General features: G+C 45.5%; 1 protein-coding gene across 1 annotated transcript in view; it reads right to left on the reverse strand.

The window, feature by feature from the left end:
- SYN3 (synapsin III) overlaps positions 1–21,247 on the reverse strand; it is a 436,230-nt gene that overhangs the window by 395,989 nt on the left and 18,994 nt on the right. The window contains exon 3 of the mRNA XM_081591365.1: positions 9,638–9,695. Within this exon, the coding sequence (XP_081447491.1) occupies positions 9,638–9,695 (58 nt within the window). The remainder of the gene's footprint in view (positions 1–9,637; positions 9,696–21,247) is intronic.

The following is a 21,247-nucleotide window of genomic DNA, read 5'->3' on the forward strand; positions in this document are numbered from 1 at the left end:
TGTGTGTGTGTGTGTGTGTGTGTGTGTGTGTGTGTGTGTGTGTGTGTGTGTGTGTGTGTGTGTGTGTGTGTGTGTGTGTGTGTGTGTGTGTGTGTGTGTAGATAATAAAAACACAGATATAAACATGAACTGCTTATACGTCTCATTCCTCAACTACACAGATAAGTTCTCTACAGAATGGATTATATTCTTTCCATTCCTAAATAATCCCACATACTGACACCTAGAAACTACTCAGGCAGCATGTGATCAATGATGTGAAGGTGGCTGTAAAAACAGCTACTAACACTTACATAGCACTTTCTGGATGCCAGGATATGCTTTGCATTTTTCACATGTGATAATTTATTTCATTCTCATAACAACTCTATAGGTACATATTGCTATTGTTATTCTTGTTATTATTTTCATGTTACATATGAGGAAAATGAGGCACACAGAAGTCAAATTACTTGCTTAAGGTCACTTAGGCTGAGATTCCAACCCACGCGTACTGGTTCCAGAGTCTGAGCTAGTAACACTATCAATGTAATCTAAAAATATACAGCTACACTTAAAGACAAACAGCAACTCTTGGGGGAAAACAAAGAACAAACAGAATTGTTAACAGGGGAACAATGCAGCAATAAGCCAGAAACATCAAATGATGAGTCAGAGCCATCAGGGTTAGTCGGGAAAGGAGGAGTCTTTTGCTGGAAGAACATCTCATAAGAGCTTGTAATTTATCCAGTAGATCAAACGAATAGGGTCAGATAGGAAGTGATGGTGGAGTGATGTGCTCAAAGAACCTGAGCAAAGAGAGGAAAGGCAAAGAACTTGAAGAAGGCAAATTCAAGATCCAACATATGTAAGCTGATAGATATACTTTGGTAAAGAATCTGCTTTCAATGCAGGAGACCTGGGTTTGATTCCTGGTTCAGGAAGGTCTCCGGAGAAGGGAATGGCTACCCACTCCAGTATTCTTGCCTGGTGAATTCCATGGACAGAGGAGCCTGGTGGGCTACAGTCCATGGGGTCACAAAGAATTGGACATGATTGAGCAACAAACACGCTCTACTTTCGTTAAGAATGAGGACCCTGGACCTGGCTGAAACTGGTTTCAAATCCCTGGATCCCCACATTCTTAGTAGCTTTCTGACTCTGCCTAGGCACTTTATTTAAACTCTCTGAGTCTCAGTTTCTTCAGTGACAGGCATATTGTGCAGGTTAAATGAATTAACATAGAGGAAGGATGTAACATGGCCTCTAGCATACAGTCCCTGCTAAATATGTTTGCTACCATCACCATGATTATTGTTTCTCCATTTCTCTATTGTCTTCCTAAGTCGGTGAGCCTAAAGGTAGACCAAGGGTGGTAATAAATCCACATCAATCAATGTTATGGTTAAGTAGAGAAACACTTGCTCCTCTAATGAGTTATGTTTCAGTTAATAGCCCTAGTGTCCCACCTGCTTTTTTTCTTTATTCCTCCAGCTGTTTCTTAAATTTGAAAAGGAAAAAAAAACCTCCATGGAGACCTGCACGCTTTTAAAAATAATACAAAACAGAACATCTGAGGTCAGGGTAAGCCAAGCCAAACAAATAAATCTTGCAGGATTGTGTTAACAAAACAAGGCTTAGTGGATCAGAGCGGGTAGAGTTCTGCTGGATTCAGCCCTGCAGAAAAACACCAAGATCTGGTGAATTTCAAACACAAGGAGGTCAAATATGACGAACAAATGATGAAGCACTTCAGAGTTCAGCATCTTGCTTTGGCTGGAACCAGGAGAGCATTCTGTGCATGGTGGTCTCCAGAACCCACGAGGCATGTAAAGTCCTAGAAATTCAGACCCAAAGGGCCTTACAGATCATTTGTATAACCACTGTGGAGGGCAATTTGTCAATATCTATCAGAATTATAAATGTCCTGGGATGCAGACTCTGAGATGAACATTAGCCCGCAAGAGGTTCATTAGGGAGAACTTTGGGGATCACCACCACTGGAAGGGAAGACAAGGGAAGGAGGCAGGACTGGGCAGAGAGAGAAGCTGGGCTGACTGCCGTCTCAGCAGACGCTTGCACCAACTCCACAGGGAACTCTGAAGTGGGGGTGGCCCTTCAGAATTGTCTCAAATTGGGATAAAGGAGCTAGGTCTTTACTCCCTGTGCCAGCAAAGGTCACAGGAGATGTGCCCTTGGGTGAGGCAGCACTTTTCACCGCAGTGAGGCAAAGAATGAGGGCTGACAACTGAGGGCTGTCTTCTGGTATCAATTCCAGCAGCCGGGGGAAAGTCCTTCATTCTTCAAGGTGCATTATAGCAAGCACTACATGCAATACATTCATAACCATTTTTTTCTATTCTAGATAGCAATCCTATGGGTATACAAACAGATGCTTCAAATGACATAGGTTTAGCATTGTTTATAATAGTAAAGTTACAGAAAATAAATGATGGTATATTCAAATGACAGCCCCTCAGCAAGCATTAATGAGAATGAGGCAGCTCTGCACATACTTTCATGGAATAAACTCTAAGATACACTGAACCACAGGGTACGTGTGGATGGACTGTGCTGCTCACTTGTTGACTGACACTCAGCCCCACACCCATCCTATCCTCTCCTGCACTCAGGGGCTGAAAGCCTATCTCTACGCTTCCCAGGTTCTTTTGACATACTGTGCGGTGCTCAGTCACTCAGTTGTGTCCGACTCTTTGAGACCCCATGGACTGTAGCCTGCCAGGCTCTTCTGTCCATGGGGATTCTCCAGGCAAGAATACTGGAGTGGGTTGCCATGCTCTTCTCCAGGGTATCTTCCCAACTCAGGGATCGAACCCAGGTCTCCCGCATTGCAGGCAGATTCTTTACCATCTGAGCCACCAGGGAAGCCCTTTTGACACATAATTCCAGCTAATTTCTACCAATTTCTTACCATTCAGGTAAGAGTTGAAGTTAGGAAGATGGTGGCAACCACTGAGCTTCTGGTGGTAGCAACAAAGCTTCTCCAACAGCAGCAGCGGTTAAAGCAGGCTGGTGGCAATTCCTCCAGTGTCAGAGGGATGCAGGCTTATGTTCCCACTGGCAATAGTGGTAGTTCTAGCAGTGGCAGAGACAACAGTGAATGTAGAACTGCTGCAGCTCTGGGCAATAAGAGTTCCCCCTTTGACCCATTTGGAATCAAACTTCCATATTCAATACTCTTCTAAATATAGTTCTTTATGTTTTTTTTCTGATCAACTACCATCTATGACAAACTATGAGATCTATGACAACCTAGACAGCATATTAAAAAGCAGAGACATTACTTTGCTGACAAAGGTCCATCTAGTCAAAGCTATGGTGTTTCCAGTAGTCATGTATGGATGTGCGAGTTGGATTATAAAGAAAGCTGAGCACTGAAGAATTGATGCTTTTGAACTGTGGTGTTGGAGAAGACTCTTGAGAGTCCCTTGGACTTCAAGGAGATCAAACCAGTCAATCCTCAAGGAAATCAGTCCTGAATGTTCATTGGAAGGAGTGATGCTGAAGCTGAAACTCCAATACTCTGGCCACCTGATACAAAGAACTGACTCATTGGAAAAGACCCTGATGCTGGGAAAGATTGAAGGCAGGAAGAGAAGGGGATGACAGAAGATGAGATGGTTGGATGGCATCACTGACTAGATGGACATGAGTTGGAACAAGCTCCAGGAGTTGGTGATGGACAGGGAAGCCTGGCGTGCTGCAGTCCATGGGGTCGCAAAGAGTTGGACATGACTGAACAACCGAACTGAACTGAACCATCTATGAAAAGCAAAGGAAAACAAACACAAATGTGTATTTGATTACTACATTTAAAATTTCTCTGGAAAGTTGCCTAAGGAACAAGTTATAATGGTTAAATGAACTGGCCAATAACCAGTTAAATGATTAGTCAAAAGAGAAATAGATTGGTAAGGGCAGTGGGGTTAGAGGTAGACCTTTCACCAGATACCAGTTTTTACCTTTTTAATTTTTGACTATTTCAACATATTACTTTTATGCAAAAAAATAAGAAAAAATAATGAAAAATTGTATCTGATTAGGTACATACATTTCCTGTGAAATATTTCCCAAATTAACCATCTAGTTTCTGCCGGAGTATGTCCAACACAGGGACTCCCTACCCACCAAAGGGATGTGGTCCATTCATCATTACTCGGCACTGCTGAAAAATGTCTTTTATACCAAGTTGAAGTCCATCTTTTTGTATGATTGTACCATTAGCCTGAATTCTAATCCCAGTGAAACAATATAGGCTGGTGGTTCAGCACACGTGCAGATGAAACCTGGGTTCGAATTTCTCCATCACTCATTTCAAGCAGGATGCTTAACCTTTCTGAACCTTAGTTTCTTCATCTGCCAAATAGGGAGAGCCCTCATACTCATCTCAAAGTGTTGTGGTAAGGCTGGAATAAGATTATGCATACAAAATAATTTAACCAATACATCTGGTTATTGTTCTTGGTATCTGCAACAAATGGCAGAAAAATGCAGTGGATAAGGGGACTGTGAATTTAGACTGTGTAGGTTCAAGAACAGGTTCCTGCCAATTACAAATCAGGCAACCTTGAGAAAGCCCTCTTTTTCCGCCTGAGCCTGTTTCTGTAAGACAGAGACAATGATAGTGTCCATCTCAACAACAAAAAGCATTTATCCTTATCTTATAAGTATTAATACTCAACATATGGTAGCTCTAACTCTTTTCAACCACTCATTCAGGCAGTGAATATTTGCAGAGAGTACAAGGAGTTCTACCAAAGGCTCTCTTCTCTGGACTAAGCATCTCCAGTTCCTTACACTGATCTCCTTTGCTTCTCTTACTTCAGCCACTCTCTTCGTGAGGCATTCCAGGCTGCTACTATCCCCTCCAGGTGTGATGGTACAACTGGATCTTTCACTGGAGTCTGGCTAAAACAATGAGAGTGTATGTGTGTTGTGTGTGTGCGCCATCACTTTCCTGAATTCTTAATGCTGTACTTTGATAATGCAGCCTGAAGTGGCATCAGGTTTTGAGAGAGTAACAACCATAACCATCGTTGTTGTTTCAGCCGCTAAGTTTTGTCCAACTCTTTTGCCACCCCATGGACTATATATAGCCCACCAGGTTCCTCTGTCCATGGGATTTCCCAGGTAAGAATATTGGAGTGGGTTGTCAGTTCCTTCTTCAGAGGATCTTCCCAACCCAGGGATAAAACCCATGTCTTTTGCATTGGCTGGCAGATGCTTTGCCACTGAGCCACCAGGGAAGCCCATAACTATAGTTACTGAGCTCTTAATATACATGTCAGAAACTATGCCAAGCATATGACTTATACTGACTCATTCACTCCACACATTAACTCTAGGGGGTAGAAATTATTACCCTCATTTTTCATATGAAAAAGCTAATATTTAGTGATGCTATAAGTGGAAGGTCAACCCAGCTAAAATATGATGGAGCTGAGACTCCATCCCCAGTATATCTTACACTAGAGTCACAGTCTTAACTTCCACACCATACTTCTTCTCACAAATATTAAAAATTTGTTTAACTCAAATTTTAGGTCTTCTTTTCTCCTCATGAGATGTTAATAAGTTAAGTCTCCCCAGTCCTGCTCCTCTTCCGCTGAGCTTTTGAGTAGGATCTTATATTGTATCCTACTCAGTTGGATCGTATCAAATTTAATCCAGCATACTCTCTCTTCCATTAACTTCAAGTCATCAGCAATGTAATTCGATAAATCACAGTTGAGAAGGAGATGTAGAACATAGCCAAGGGCAGAGCTCTTTGGCAAAGTGTTAGATGTATTTCCCTCAAGGTGAATTACTATCACGTAGTCATTTCCTAATGGGGGTCATGTCCAACCTGTTACCAATCCACAAAACTGAATTAACTAACATCCAACCTCCACTTCTTTATCTCACTGACAATTATTTCTTGAAATATAACATAGCCTTTATGGCAATATCTAAAGTTAGGGTCCACTCTAAGAAGGACTTCCCAGAAAGAATTGTGGATGGTAGGCTGAAGTAGGTATAAAAAAATATATATATGATGGTCTTGAGTGCTTAAATTCTTTTAAGGGAGAAATTTCATCTTTGCTCCCAGCAGACAAAGTTGAGGAAATATATAAAGGGGAGAAGATGAACAGGACTTCAACCAACAGCCTTCCCTAGGATTCATATGCATCTACTGAAGCCCATCTCAACTCCAATATCATGCAAGGACAGGACTCCAAAGGAGCCACGGGCACTCCTACATAAATCAGAGGAGAAGGATCTTCACCTTCTCCTGCTTTTCCTTCCATCTGCTGGAGCAAGGCACTGCCACTTAGGGTTTGGTACCTCCATTAACACTGAGGAAAGACTATTATAATTTTGGCCTTTTTATTAAAGAAGAATGAAGCCCAAGGCTTTGCCCCACTAAGTACTAGCCCGCTAGTCTCAAGAACTTTGAGTCTACTTGATATTAATCCATTCATCAGCCTCACTGCTGAGTCCCACAGAGGAGTGACTTGTACCTGTGGAGAAAGAGACCCTTTGCCTCAAATATAAACAGAAAAGAGCTTGACATGCCAGCCGCCCTGGCCGGAACCTCTCAGGCGCTGTGAGGACACTGCTGTGAGGTCCTGCAGAGCCAGCAGGGCATTCTGGGTAATGGGATGCCACATGAGGCAGTTTCCCCCACTGGCCTCCCCAGGGTTTCTTGATTCCTGGCTCTGCAAAAGCTGAGGCAAACAGTTTTTGAACTGGGGGGAAGAGGGTGGAGAGAAGGGGCGGAGGCTTCCTCTAGGCCAACCACAACTAACTCATTTGCTCTGTCCAGCAAAACCCAGACAGTGCAATTATCTGGTTAATTTGGCCCTGAGTTGGGAGACAGAATTCCAAAATGTGAGGCCAGCTCAGACTAAACAGTGGCTTCCACCCTAAGACTTCTCCTAAGTGCTAAAGGATGCATGTGAGATTCCTAGGGGGTTGCTTATGTGACCCACCCATCGATCCAGATGGGAAAAGACAAACAATTCAGACTCTAGAATGAGTTAAGGAAGGCATATCTTCCAGGGAAAAATGCCCAAATGACTGCTAATTGGCCTCTTGGCTAATTTGCCTTCTGATTGCCACAGAGGGAGATGACGAGAAATCAAGATGACTCTAAATTAGCCAACTTTTCCAGTGTGGCTGTAGCCTTCAGAGGTTGGCTGAGTGTCCCCAGGGTCCTGGGTGAGCTATTCTTAGGACAACTCTCTCTGATGCTCCTGCTTACAGATTTACACCCATAAGTTGGGCCAGAAGCAGCATTGAGATAAAGGGCAAAATTAAAACATGCTCCTGGGGGTTCACAAATGGAGTGAGACAGCTAGCAACTAAGCATTTACCAGATGGTTTATGGAAAACTCAGATTTTTGAGGGAAGATTAAAGAACAGCAATTTATCTCTGTTGGAAACTGACAAGCAGACTGGAATCTGTGGAATCCATCAGTTAGTCATTCTGCAAATATTTGCTTCCGCTCTATTATGTGCCAGGCCCTGTGTTATTTAACAGAGTGAGATCCAAATAGTCATGGTCCCTACCCTCATGCAAATAATACCACATCTAAATATGTGGTTAGAAACTCAGATAAGGGCTAGAAAAGAAAAACTGGGGTGCTAGGTAAAGGAATAACCAGGTTTCCTGATTTAGATTGGGGTGGGAGGGCTCAAACAAAGAATGTCTGAGAAAAGAATTTTAAAGCTAACACTTTTAAAACTTTGTCTTTTTAGAAAGATCAGCCTGGTTTTAGTACAAAAAATAAATTGGAAGTGGATGAAAATATGAAGTTAGGAGGCTGTTGATTATGAAGACAGGATGAGAGCTGATGATGGTTCCGCCAAGGAATTGGCAATGGGAATGGAGAAGCATGGATGGACCAGAGGGATGTGCGGTGTGGAGTCTGTAGCATGTGGTGAACAGGTATAATGGTGGAGGGAGAAGAAGGCAGCCAGGAGGCTGTGCAGGTTTCTAGCTAAGATGCCAGGTAGATGGTAGAGAGAGAATTTGGGAGGATGAATAGGTTAGGGCCAGGGGAAGACAGTGTCCTCAATCATTCCACACCTTGAGCTTCCACTCTCCTTACCTCTGCTCACACCGATTCAGTCTTATCACTCTTTTTGTTGCCATCTCCACTTGTTGAAATCCTAGCCATTCTCTACAATCCATTTCAAATACCACCCCCTCCTTGAAGTCACTCGGACTCCTCCAAATAGCTGTGGCCTCTGGTGCCCACAGCACTAAGTTTGGATCTCTCTTTTCTGGATTCCACCTGTGTTGGGTTCTGTGAAGACTTATCCTGCCTCCCTTCCTAGACCACAAGTTATTTGGGACAGTGCCTCTGCTTCTCTATCGCTGTTCTGCACATGTGAACTAGCTAGCATAGTAGATGTTTGACAAATATTTGTCAAGTGAACAAAAATAACCTGCTCTTTGCCATGGAAGGAAAACCAGTAGACACTGGACTGACTTGAAAGCCACAGGATCAAATTGAAATTCAAGCTGTAGGTGTTTTAATATTAAGCCAACTCAAATTTGATGCTCAAAAAGCTTTCTGTTCCTCCAACACATCAAACTCAAAGAGTGCTGGAAAAGTCACATCCTTTGATTTTTCTATGGTGCTTTTCTGAGTTCATATTATAGCAAGAACCTTTTCTATCTTATTGTTTGCCTTTGATGATGAGGATGATGATAAATGGGTAACATCTACTAAGTTTTATTATATGCCACGTGCTGTTCTAAGTACTTTTCTTGGACTAACTCATTTGATCCTCTTGGCTACCCATCAAGTTGATGCTATACTTCAATGGTACAGATAAAGAAACTGAATTTCAAGGAGCTTAAGTATTGTTGAACTAATGTCACAAAGTTAGCTGGGATTGGAACCAAGAGTTGAGCTCCAGAGTCCACGCTCTGATGTGCTCTCCTAAGGCCAAGCACAGCGCTTGGCATTGAGTTGGTCCCCAGCAAGTGTTCAGTGAATGAAAGGGAGGAGTCCTAGATCTGGAGGCCACAAGTTCTGGTCCTAATTCTACCACTGACTTCCACTATAACCTTGGGCAAGTCTGTGCTTTTTTTCCCTATAAAATGAAGCGTGTGGCTATTGATGCTAGTGGTAATAACAATAGCCAGTGGTCAAGATTCTAATCTCTCTTGAGGTTTTAAATAATTTAATCCCAAGGAAAATGAGACACAGAAGGACTCACTTGCCCAATACCTAGAAAATGAGGGAGTCAGGATTCAAACCCATTGTGTGCCGACACTGTGCTTCCAAAGAGACACCTCAGGGACCATGGTGGGGCACAGAGGGAGGTGGAACATAACGGAGCAGACTTTTGGGCTCCCCATGGCCATTTCCATCAGAGAAGCTCTATGTGTCTCTATTTGGTAGAATGGGCTCCTACTTGAGATTCCTCTTGAATAAAGGTTCTGCTGCTAAAACAGAAAGGTTGAAAACTATTGGACTAAATAATTCTGGAATTTAAGACATCTTCCAGGTATAGGCCAGGATTTTTCTGGTAATCCTTACTCATTATAGTTTCAGAAGATAGGGGCCAAGTACGCTCCTGGGAATGGCTCTGCCTATAGAAAAGATCATGATGATAGCACTAAAGACTAGCTCCAACCTACCTGTTCCACTCGGATCTCAATCTCTCCATTCACCTTCTTCCCATGGAAATACTTGGCCCTGTGAAGGAGAGGAAGAAATCTACTGAGTAAAGATGCCAATTGCTTCACTCTTTCCTCCCTTCTCCCGAAGGCCTTACCCCCAGAGGTACATGTCCAGACACATACCCCACCTTCCTGCTCTCTCCCACCTAGATGGATGATTTTCTCATTATTTATATGTATAACGTGAGAAAGGGAAAGAGTACAGGGTGGGAGGATTGGAGACTCAGGTTTCAGTTCTGCCAAGTCACTTTACATCTCTGTGTCGCCGCTTTATCCTCTGTAAAAGGGAGATATTAACGTCTGCATAATATATTTCTAAACATTATTTTAAGGATCAAAATAAATAAAGAACCCTACATAAATAAATAATGCAGAATTATTTTATTAGGTAGACCCTATATGACCTGTAAATGACTCATTACGTTGCTCTATCCATCCACTCTTTTATTTGTCCATCTCTCCAATGAAGCAGACCTCATCTGCCCCTTCGTCCATCTAACCACCCTTCCATCATCTTTCCTATACACCCCTGCTTCCGTCTTCCCATTAGCAGTAAATGGCATCCCATCTGCCCATCACTCAAAGCAAAAACACAGACTTCATTCTTATTAGCTCCTTCTCTCTCCCTATCGCCATGGGTTCTACATACGAATTATTTCTCAAATCCATCCATTTGTCCATTTTCCCTATAAGCACCCTAATCTTGACCTTAGTCATCTCTTTCCTCATATAAATTCTCTCTTCATACTCTACTTTTGTATCACAGCACTTATTATAATTCCTTATAGTTAGTAACTGGGTTCACGCCTATTTCCCACTGAACTATAACACAATTCCTCCAGGCTAGGAACAATCTGTCTTACTCATCATTCTATTTCCAACATGTACCAGAGTACCTGATACACAGTACAAGGTCAATTAATATTTGCTGAATGAATAAATGATTGAAGAGATTGATGAAGAAAAACAAGATACTTTTTGAGTATTCACTCTGTGCCCAAAAACTGTGCTATATTCTTTAACCTACAGCACTTCTCATTTAACACTTAAAACCACCACCATGAGGTGGGTATTATTATTTCCATTCCATAAATAAGGAAACTGAAACCCAGAGAGATGAAATACTTTGCCTAAGTGGCTTGAATCCTGGACTTTCACTGCCAGATCAATGTTTTTTCTCAGCCCTGAAAAACAGCAGCAAATGTTGGGGTGCTCCTGGGTTTAGATGACCTCCCACAAAGCAAAAGTAATACAAGTTTCCATTGGCTCTTTTTGGTTGTTGGTCTGATGAAACCAAGAGCTCTCTGTGACTTGCTGTAACCTGAGCACTGTGTTGACCATTTCCATAGACCTTCTCTGGGGCACAGACAGCTATTTGCTCCCAATCCCAATTCTCCTTTTTGCCCACAGAGACAACTTTTATAGACTGGCACCAAGAAATATATCAATATATCCCAGCTTTCCATTCAGCTAGGTATAACTACACGTTGTTCAGTCGCTCAGTCGTGTCCGACTCTTTGCGATCCCATGGACTGCAGCAGACAGGCTTCCCTGTCCTTCACCATCCCCCAGAACTTGCTCAAACTCATGTTCATTGAGTCGGTGATGCCATCCAACCATCTCGTCCTCTGCCAACCCCTTCTCCTCCCACCTTCAATCTTTTCCAGCATCAGGGTCTTTTTAAATGAGTAAGCATTCGCATCAGGCAGCCAAGGTATTGGAGTTTCAGCTTCAGCATCAGTCCTTCCAATGAATATTCAGGGTTGATTTCCTTTAGGATCGACAGATTTGATCTCCTTGCAGTCCAAGGGACTCTCAAGAGTCTTCTCCAACACCACAGCTCGAAAGCATCAATTCTTTGGTGCTCAGCCTTCTTTATGGTATGACCACATGCTTGAGCTCTAATCAGTAGTGTTATATCCAAGAATCTTCTTAGTTTCTTTTCTACTCTTTTCCCTGAACATTGATGTTCCCATCTCTTTTTTTCAACCTTCCACTTATGAAAGAATCCTTCTACAAATTCGCTGACCAAGTTACAGTTTGTCTGTTCCTGAAATCTCTCTATCTACACTTAGCCAATTCCAGGGGAATTCATCTCTCTTCAAGACTGCCTGAATCACAGACTGACAGCTCTAATATTAATGCCACTTTTTCTTACAGCGTTGACAGGCTTAGATGTCAAGTGGGTAGAACTTTATGGGAATAGGAGTTGTCAATGTGACTTTAAAAAGCAAGATTTTCTTTTTTTCTTCCAGGATGGTCTTCCAAAAAACGTGTGTTCGACCAGCCTCACGCAAAGGGAACATTTTCACATAATTTGTGAATTTTATCACGAATAAAGGTAATGTTGGCAAACTCCAGACATTGGGATAAGCCCACCTCTAATATTTGTAGAGCATGGGGCAAAAGAACAAATGGAAGTCTATGTATCATATGCCTAACATTTAAAATTGATAAAGCTGGCAAACATTTAAATAAAACATGCCTGTCTCTTCCTTCCTTGAACAATACAATTCCATAATGATCTGGAAGTGTCAGAATATAAACTTCTCAGGACTCTTAGAGATCCACCGAGAACACAGTGACATGGAGGTTGACAGCTCTTGGTTCCCATCGTCCTTCCTAATTCTCCTCCCACATTTCTCTCTGTCCTGCATCACTGGGGCTTCCTATGCATGCTTGTGGATGACCCAGCCCATGTGGCCAAACTTTATCTCCTCATCCACACACCCATCAACAGTCCCCCCACCATGTCTGGAGAAGATGAATCAGGGAACTGACCTACACGGGCCCTGGAATTGGGCCTGGGTCCCCATGGGCAGGGAATTCTATAGGTTGGGTAACCACTACATGATCAAAGGGTATAATTTGCAAGGTCCTCCTTTGTTGTAAGGAGTATAGCTAGTAAAGGGCTAAGTAGGACTGAGGGCAGGGGACCCTGCCGCTTGGGTTTACAGGAAATACTGGATGATCCTGGGACCTCAGAATGGTAACTAATGAATGAAATCACCGGTATACTAGAAAAAGCATGGATCTCAAATCACAGAGGCTTGGGCAAAATCTTAGTTCTACGACTCACTCACTGCATGTTCTAAGACAAGGTACTTAATCCCTCAGGTCATAGTTCCCTCCAGGTCACTTGTTAAGGGGTGATAACATCTGCCAGCCAAGGTGTGGTGAGAAATTCACTTGATCCTGTACTCAAAGGACACTAAGAAGAGAGTGTGGACTCAGGGCCAGACCACCTGGATGTAATCCCAGAGCCACCTCTCACTCTCTTTTTTTTTTGTGAAACCCTGCAAAACTCACTCAATCTCCGTGAGCCTCAGTTTCCACATCTGGGAAGCGGGGATAATCACAGTAACTATCCCACGGAGTGTTGTGAGGATTAAATGTGGCACAACGTACAAAGCACTTAGAATGGTTCCTGGCACAGAGTAAGCTCCAAAGTAGACAGCCAAGGGCCTAAAGCAGAATCAACAATGACAACAAAGAATTACCGACTGTTTACACTGTGGCTATGGGTGATGTGTGCGGGGACCCACAAACAAACATAATGTTATCCTCTTGGGGGTTACAGAATGGAATTACAGTCCGCCTCACTTTGATCTGCCCCCTCAGTGAGGTAAGAGATTGGTGATGATAATAAATAGGAGACGTTGATACAGAAGGCCTGCAGGCCCTTCACATCCCTCTTCCTGTTGTACTGACCCCAGTGATCAAACGGGAGCGCTGGGAGCAGCTCCCACAGGTTCAAAGTCACACAGAGCCTCTAAGCAAGCAGCAATGGTGAGTTAGATCTTGTTCTTTAGGAGTTTCAGGATTCAGTCTAGACCCTCTAGCTCCCTCATGATCTAGACCCTGTTGACCCATGACCCATTTCTTCTCTGGTTTTCTGCCCACCTCCTGGACACACTCAACTCTCTCCAATTCCTGTGCTTTTATGAGTCTGAGCCTGTGCTGTTCTCTCCTTCTCTGCTTGGTTACCTCTTTCTCATGTTCCAAGATCCCTGACCACTGTTTCCTTGAAAGCGCCCCCCTAACGAGACTGGGTTAGGTGTCCCTCCTCTGGGTCCCCACAGGGTGCTCTACTTAACCACCATACGACACATATCATTCTGGTTAGAATTACACGTCCCTTGTCCCTAAACACCTAGTCTAGGAGCTCCTGGAAACCTGAAACCGTGTCTCAAAGCTCACTGCATCTCTCGTATGCGGCACAACGTGCCAGGGCACAGGCACATGTTTAAGGGATGCTTGCTGACTGGGTAAATGAATAGTTTCCTGGGATAGCCCAAGGGGCAGCTCGTGCTCCAGATGCTCTGCTGCCATCTGCTGGTACAATGTTGTAACACACTTACAAATACAAATCCACATCCACTACCATGTGGATTCTAACTCTTAACTCGGAACCCAGAGCACGCAGCACTACACCACCACCACCCAAACAGCTCTGGCCTCCACCGGCTTCACCTTCTCGGGAGAAACACTTGTTTTGCCCATCTCTGGAATGTTTACGCAGGGCCTGCCAGACGGACTCAGGCTGAAGCTGAGGGTCAGGCGGTCCATCCCCCTGCCTGGCCGGGAGTCAGAAGTCCGTCTCCTGACAGGCCACACAGACTGCTGCCTCCTTGCCTGGGGCTCATTCAGGCTTGGGCTGCCTCTGAACAGTTCCGTCTGGCAGAGGAAAGGGTAGGGCTGGTCTGGAATTCTAGATGCCTTGGGGGCTGGGGTTGCTGCCTGTGTAATTGCCTGGCTGTCTGACCTCAGGTAGAATGGATGACCCCACTGTGCCTGAGGGCTCTGTCTCCCTAAACGCAGACCTCTTCCGAAGGCCCTAATATGTTTATTCTCATAATGAGTTTTCTGAGTCCGCAGGCCAATCAGTCAAGGCCTTGGCCTTGGGAAGGCGGTTGGGGGAAGCTCTTGATTCTACAAAGCTTCCACCTCTGTGGGTGGTCTCATATTTTACTGCCACATCAGAGGCACCAGGAAGGAGAATATTATAAAACCAGTGCCGCCTGGGGTGGGAAATCCCTAGTTTGGGGAGGCGGGATGTGGTGTGTGTGGGAGAGATTTATGGGGAGTGATACCGAGTTCTTTCATGGCTGCAGCAGGAGCAGAAGGAAGAGGAGAATTAGCAAAAACAGGATCCACCTGTGCACCAGCAGCGCCCTTCTAATAAATCCGTCTGGGATGTAAAGTCAATGCGGCTCAGCCCTGGCGGTGCCCTTCCCGGGAGGAAGGGTCAGGAAAGTTCTCAGGCACAGTGGAGCCTATGGGGGGAGTAGTGGGGGGGGAGAACGAAGGCAGGGATCTGGCCCTAGAAACTGATTTTCACATTTCTGATGCAACATGTCAGTTGCTGATTTGTGGCCTGGACAGAAACTGGGGGAGATGGATGACAGATCACATAGGAGAACCCTGAAGGTGTACACACTCAGGGTTTTCCAGTTAGCAAGATAAAGAGACTAACATGGTAGGTTGGATGGATGCAGGTGTGAGAAAAGCAGGGCCTTTGAACATGGAGTTCTAACTCAGAGATCCAATTCCATTGTTGTCGCTCAGCTGCTCAGTCATGTCTGATTCTTTGTGACCCCGTGGACAGCAGCATACCAGGTTTCTCTGTTCTTCACTATCTCCTGGAGTTTGCTCAAACTCATGTCCATCGAGTCGGTGATGCCATCCAACCATCTCATCCTCTGTCACCTCCTTCTCCTCCTGCCTTCAATCTTTCCCAGCATCAGGGTCTTTTCCAATGAGTTGGCTCTTTGCATCAAGTGGCCAATTCTAGTTCCATTATTTACTCCCAGGAATAGCTAACCCTCCTGCTCCCCTCCCACTGTCAGAGGGGGCCCTCCAATGATGGGGCAACCTCACTGTACCTCTTTGCAAGTGGAAGGGCTCCAGGGAATTGGAAAGGGGAGGGACTCTCTGAGAGTGACAAGGGCCCCTGCATCTGTACAAGGATCTGTAAAGGTAAGGAAAGGAGACACACTAGGGCCTCAAGGATGTGATGAATGTTCCCTCAATGCCTTCTGACAGCAATAGGGAAGGAGATCTCTGTGGAGGTCTGCTCACAATTCACATCATTTATTCACTATTCACTGAGGCTCGTAAGGACTGGGCACCTTACTAAGCGTGGGGTGAAAGGCTGATGCAGTCCCTGCACTTGTGGAGCTAACATTCTCTTGGAAAAGTCAGGAAACTAACCAGGTGAAAAGGAAGTGATGAATATGATGAACAAGGTGGTACAGGGTAGGATGTGGAGAGCAGGGAGATCTGATCCAGGGAAGTCAGGGAAGGCTTCTTTGGAAGATACTCAACACAGTTGTATTAACCATCTACTGTGTGCCACAGCCTGCGGGCTCTGAGGAAATAGCAAAGAAGATAACTCAGTGCTTGGCCTCAGGGGGGTTACTATCTAATCGGAGGGAGAGACTCACAAAGGACAATGACCACACAGGACATGAGCTCTAAGACCAAGTCAGCCCATTGAAAGAGACCCAGCCCAGTTTCCCTGGTAAAGTGGTCCAGTTCATCAATCTGTCCATCTATCCATCCATTCATCCATTCATCTATCCATCCACCCATTCATCCATCCATCCAATGTTTGGTACCTATCCTTTGCCAGTATCAAGGGCTGCAAAGATGACTCTGAGAAGGTCTGATGAGTGTGTATATGTGCGAAAGGCACACAAGGACAAATGAGTTAGGCAGGTACTGGTGGCACTGGGGGCCAATGAATCTTCCTGGGGCATGTCCCTCAATGTGCAGAAAAAATGAGTGGCAGGCACGGAGCAGAAGACCTCGATTTGAAATGGCAGCTCTGGCACCTGCTACATGATTTTGAATAAGCCTCTGCTCCCTTATCTGAAGGGTGAGGATGGGAAGATCTACCCACAGGGTCATGAGGATAAAATGAGGATGCAGATTTGAAGGCTTCTGGGAACCTGCCAAAAATGTGCCAGCAAGTGGTTGCTCTCTGGTGAGCTGCTGGTGTGGATTTCACCCTCCAGGTATAGAGGTGGGTGGGCACTTCTAGCATTATAACTATCTGGTCCTCTCCAGCTCTGCTATTTACTTCCTAGCACTGCCTCAGACAAACATCAATCTCTCCAAGCACCAGTCTCATTTGCAAAAATAAGCACAGCACTATGTCTGCCATAAGGCCCCATGAACGCTATCCCTGACACATGGCAGATGTTTATGTTCATCTCTTTCCCTCCTGTCGTTCAACAGGTGGGCGTGTACCTGGGGAAGTGACAAATCATTCAGGGGAAGGTGGCAGTATCTTCATTACTCTAAAAGGATCTCCAGCTTCATGTCAAGCATGACGGAAACCTGCCTTGGCTGCCCTCTGGGAGCTCCTCTTTCTCCCCAGCACCAGCCTTTAAGGCAAATAAAATCGTCAGCCTCCCACTCACTCTGACAGCAGAGATTATACTAGAATGTTATCTCCCAATCCCTAGCCCTCTTCTCTCCAGAGACACAACACAGTGTCATCCTAACTCCCACAGAATTCTGAAAGTCCACAGCCTTCATTTCACAAGAACAGTTCACATTTAGAAGGCTAAGCTGTTCCCTCAGCAAACATTTAAAGAGCATCTATCAAGAACTCATTAACAGATGCTTATCTATTAAAATGCTTTCAAATTGTGGTGTTTGAGAAGACTCTTGAGAGTCCCTTGGACTGGAAGGAGATCAAACCAGTCAATTCTAAAGGAAATCAACTCTGAATATTCATTGGAAGGACTGATGCTAAAGCTGAAGTTCCAATATTTTGGCCTCCTGATGGGAAGAGCTGACTCACTGGAAAAGACCCTGATGCTGGGAAAGACTGAGGGCAAAAGGAGAAGGGGTTGGCAGAGGATGAGATGGTTAGATAGCATCACTGAATCAATGGACATGAATTTGAGCAAACTCATGGGAAACAGTGGAGGACAGAGGAGCCTGGTGTTCTGCAGTCCATAGGGTCACAAAGAGTCAGAAACAACCTAGTGACTGAACAACAACATTAAGAGCTCAACCTGGCAAATGCCCGTGAAAAAGATGATACACCGAAAGGTAATTCACACCAAGGTGTAAGTGACTTATATCTGATCATCCATAAAAGAGGTTTACATGGTATGAGGAGGATGAGAAGAAGGGAGCCATGAGAATATTAAGTGTTTGATGTTTGTGTGAGGCCTGTCAAGGTGAGAAGGGCAAGGCACAGAAAGAGAAGCCTAAGAGAAGTTACTTTCCCTCCACCTCCCTCCTTCCACGTATTCAAACATCTACCCATCCAATTACCCACTCATCTGCTTACCCATCCATTCCTCCATCTCTCTAAGTGAAGTCGCTTAGTCGTGTCCAACTCTTTGCAACCCCATGGACTGTAACCTACCAGACTCCTCTGTCCATGGGAGTCTTCAGGCAAGAGTATTGGAGTGGGTTGCCATTTCCTTCTCCAGGGCATCTTCCCAACTGAGGGATCGAACCCGGGTCTCCTGCATTGCAGGCAGATGCTTTACCGTCTGAGCCACCAGGCAAGTATTCCATCTCTCTATCCAGGCTCTACTATGTGCTTAGCACTGTGCTAGTCCCTGGGAATTATACTGAACAAAACGACCCCCTGCATCCTGGTGCTCCTGGTCTAGCCAGGAGACAGGCCTAGATGAAAAATATTTACTCTGACTCCTCTCTTCATCAGAAATTACTAACTGGCAAACCTCATGGAGTCCACAGTCTTATTTTGTTGGACTTACGTTACATACTTTTGATTTTAAAACAGAGAATTCATTTATCAAGAATTTGGACTTCTGGCTTCCCCTGAAAATCAATAACTGAGCGTCATGAGACCTGTATTTCCACATGGCAAGAGCTGGTTGAGTGGAGGGCAGCTGTCGCCTGCAGCTGGGGCATCAGTCCTCACACCCAACAGTCCCCATGGCTCCCTGTTGTCTCTCTGCAGCCAGTGTCAAGTGGCAGATGCATTTGTCATAGAGCCTGGGCTGTTGTCTTCCTCACAGCAGGAAATATTTCTCTGTGCCTTTGCCTTTTCCTAGCACCTGCCCCTTCACTCACCGACCACCTTGCCTCCTGTGAGCAGCTGCACAAGCAACCCCTAATTTAACTAATTCCATTATGAAGATGGCAATTAGCTCAGTGAAAATTTTCAGGAAGCCCACAACACTGTCCTTCCTCCAAACTTGGGTCTGGAGGTCAGAAAAATGGATACAAAGCACCGTCCCCTCTCTTGCCATCACAGACAGCCTCCCTCCTGCTGAGGAAACACATCCCAAGCAGGCTTCCACAGGCCCCAGGAAGAAAGACATTCTGCAATGAGCCTGATGTTTGCCCAGTGATCTACCTCAAGGGCAAGGCTATAGCCAGGCAGGTGAAGTCTGGAGGAACAGGAACAGCTATTGCTAGGAGAGCCCACGGCATCTGAGGGACTTCTCTGAAAGAGAAGGACCTAGGCAAGAAAAGCACATTTTGAAGAATGAGGGAAGACTCAGAAGCTGGACAGTGGAATTCTCCAGAAAAAGGAAACAATCGAGGGAAAAATGACTGAGACATAAAGGCAGAGAGAGGAAAATGAAAAGTTTCAGGTCTGAGACTCTTTTAAGGGCTTGCAGGCTGGCCCCTGCAGAGTCTGAGCCTCTTCTGCATTATTCCTCCCAAGTTGCCAGCCTAGTTGTACTGGAACCTGCAAGTGATGGGGGCTCACTCCCTCACCGGGCAGCCCACGTGGTCTTCGGATGATGTCCCCATTATATACACTGAGCTGACACGTCTCCCTCTTTCCGCTTCACTGGCCTCAGTTCTACCAGTTGCGAGCCACAGGAAACTGGTCCTCTAGCCATGACGGTTTCTAAACTCAGCTTTTCATCCTTTAGAAAAAGTTTCCTGAGCTCTCTGGACATTCTGACTCAGTAGTTCAGGAAGAACCTCTCAGTGTGGCCTGTCCTGCACCCATTCTGACTTCTACTATCAGCACCTCTATCTGCACTTGTATTCATGAACCAAGCCTCTCTCTTGCACACAGTCTTGATGGGACTGTCCCCAAGTGTCCCCAGGACATGTTATGGAACTAGCCAGATTTGTTCTTGCCCAGGAATTTTATTTTTGAGCAAACAGGCACAAAGCTTGGAAGACAATAGGAGCTGACTTCTCCAGAGAGTGTTCACAAGTTCCTGCCTCTTAGGTCCCGACAGAGCCCTGCGTCCTGACCTCTCCAAAACTTGGGTCTTCTTGTTTTCTTTTCATTCTGTGAGCTTCCAGCATATTTTCCATAAACCCTCCATTTGCCTAAGTCAGCAAAAGTCATTTCTTTTTTTTGCAAACAAAGAACTCTATCCATACAGAAGGTGAAAAGTGGTACCTGATAATCTGAATGTCATTCCGACAGAACCAGTGTTTTGGGGACCGTGATCTCAGTCTATCATCATTATTTGGTTTCTGAAGGCACTGAAGCCTGGCGAGGACAGTGGCTGCCCTGAGATCTCACAGCATCACCAGGGAAGGGAGAACTGGGGGAGACACAGCGTCCCTCAGACTCCTCCCCACACTACCTTCTGCCCTAAGACACTTCCCCCAGATTTCCTAGCCACACTCTCACAGGGTGAAGACTCTACCAGGGCGGGAGACAACTCGTCACTGTTTTCCCCTCCCTCCCTCTCGCTGTGCTAGAGCAGGGGAGGAAGCGGCCTGGGCACAGAGCCTCTGGATTGGATGGCGGGAGACCTCACGGAGAGAGGTCAGCACTTGAAAAATTCCTCAAGTCAAAGGGCTCGGGGCCTGGGTGCCACACAAGGCCCTCACTGTGTGCGGACATTGTCCCTCTGATAAAAGGGGCCGGGCCTGGGAAAGCGGCGCTGGTGTCCAGGCGACAGGGCAGGCTGCTGGGGAATGCCCAAGGCCCCTCCCGCCCCAGGCACCAGGGCGGAGGGAGGGGGAGTGGCAGGGGGTACCCAGAGTGGGAGGACGGGTCCAGAGGTCCAGCGCCACCCCAGGTTGCAGGGGATGGCTTGTGTGAATCCGTGAATGAAGGGAGTAAGAGGATGGCAAGACCCCTCCCACCAGGCCTTTCCTAACTCCCTGCCCCCCACCTCTGGATTTCCCCACAGGGAACAGGCAGGGCTTGCCCTTATTTCAAGGAAAGTCTTAGGGGTGGGGGAAGATGTAGATGGAGGGAGACATAAGGATTTCGTTTCCTAGAGCCTAGTGTCCTCAACAGACAGGTGTGTATCCTGCCTTGAGCCCCCCGACCCACTCTAGGAGGAGGGGAACCAGTCCGGTCCCCGTCTTCCCATCTTCAGAGTAGAGAGTTTGCCAGCCCACCAGCACCCAGACACACCTCCTCCAGGGCTTCTAGAACGCAGCCCTCAAGCATGTCTAGCTGAACTGAGAAACATGCCAAGTGGCTTCCTCCCCACTGACTGCCAGTGCCACTATATTCACTAGCAGTTAGTATCACAATTAGCTGTGTTTTTTTTTTAATATTTATTTTATTTTACTTATTTAGCTGTGCAGGGTCTTAGTTGCAGTACACAGGATCTCCCGTCTTCATTGTGGCATGTG

The sequence above is a fragment of the Giraffa tippelskirchi genome, chromosome 4, assembly GCF_054371585.1.
Source record: "Giraffa tippelskirchi isolate mGirTip1 chromosome 4, T2T-mGirTip1v1.2.pri, whole genome shotgun sequence".
In the NCBI taxonomy this organism is placed as follows: domain Eukaryota; kingdom Metazoa; phylum Chordata; class Mammalia; order Artiodactyla; family Giraffidae; genus Giraffa; species Giraffa tippelskirchi.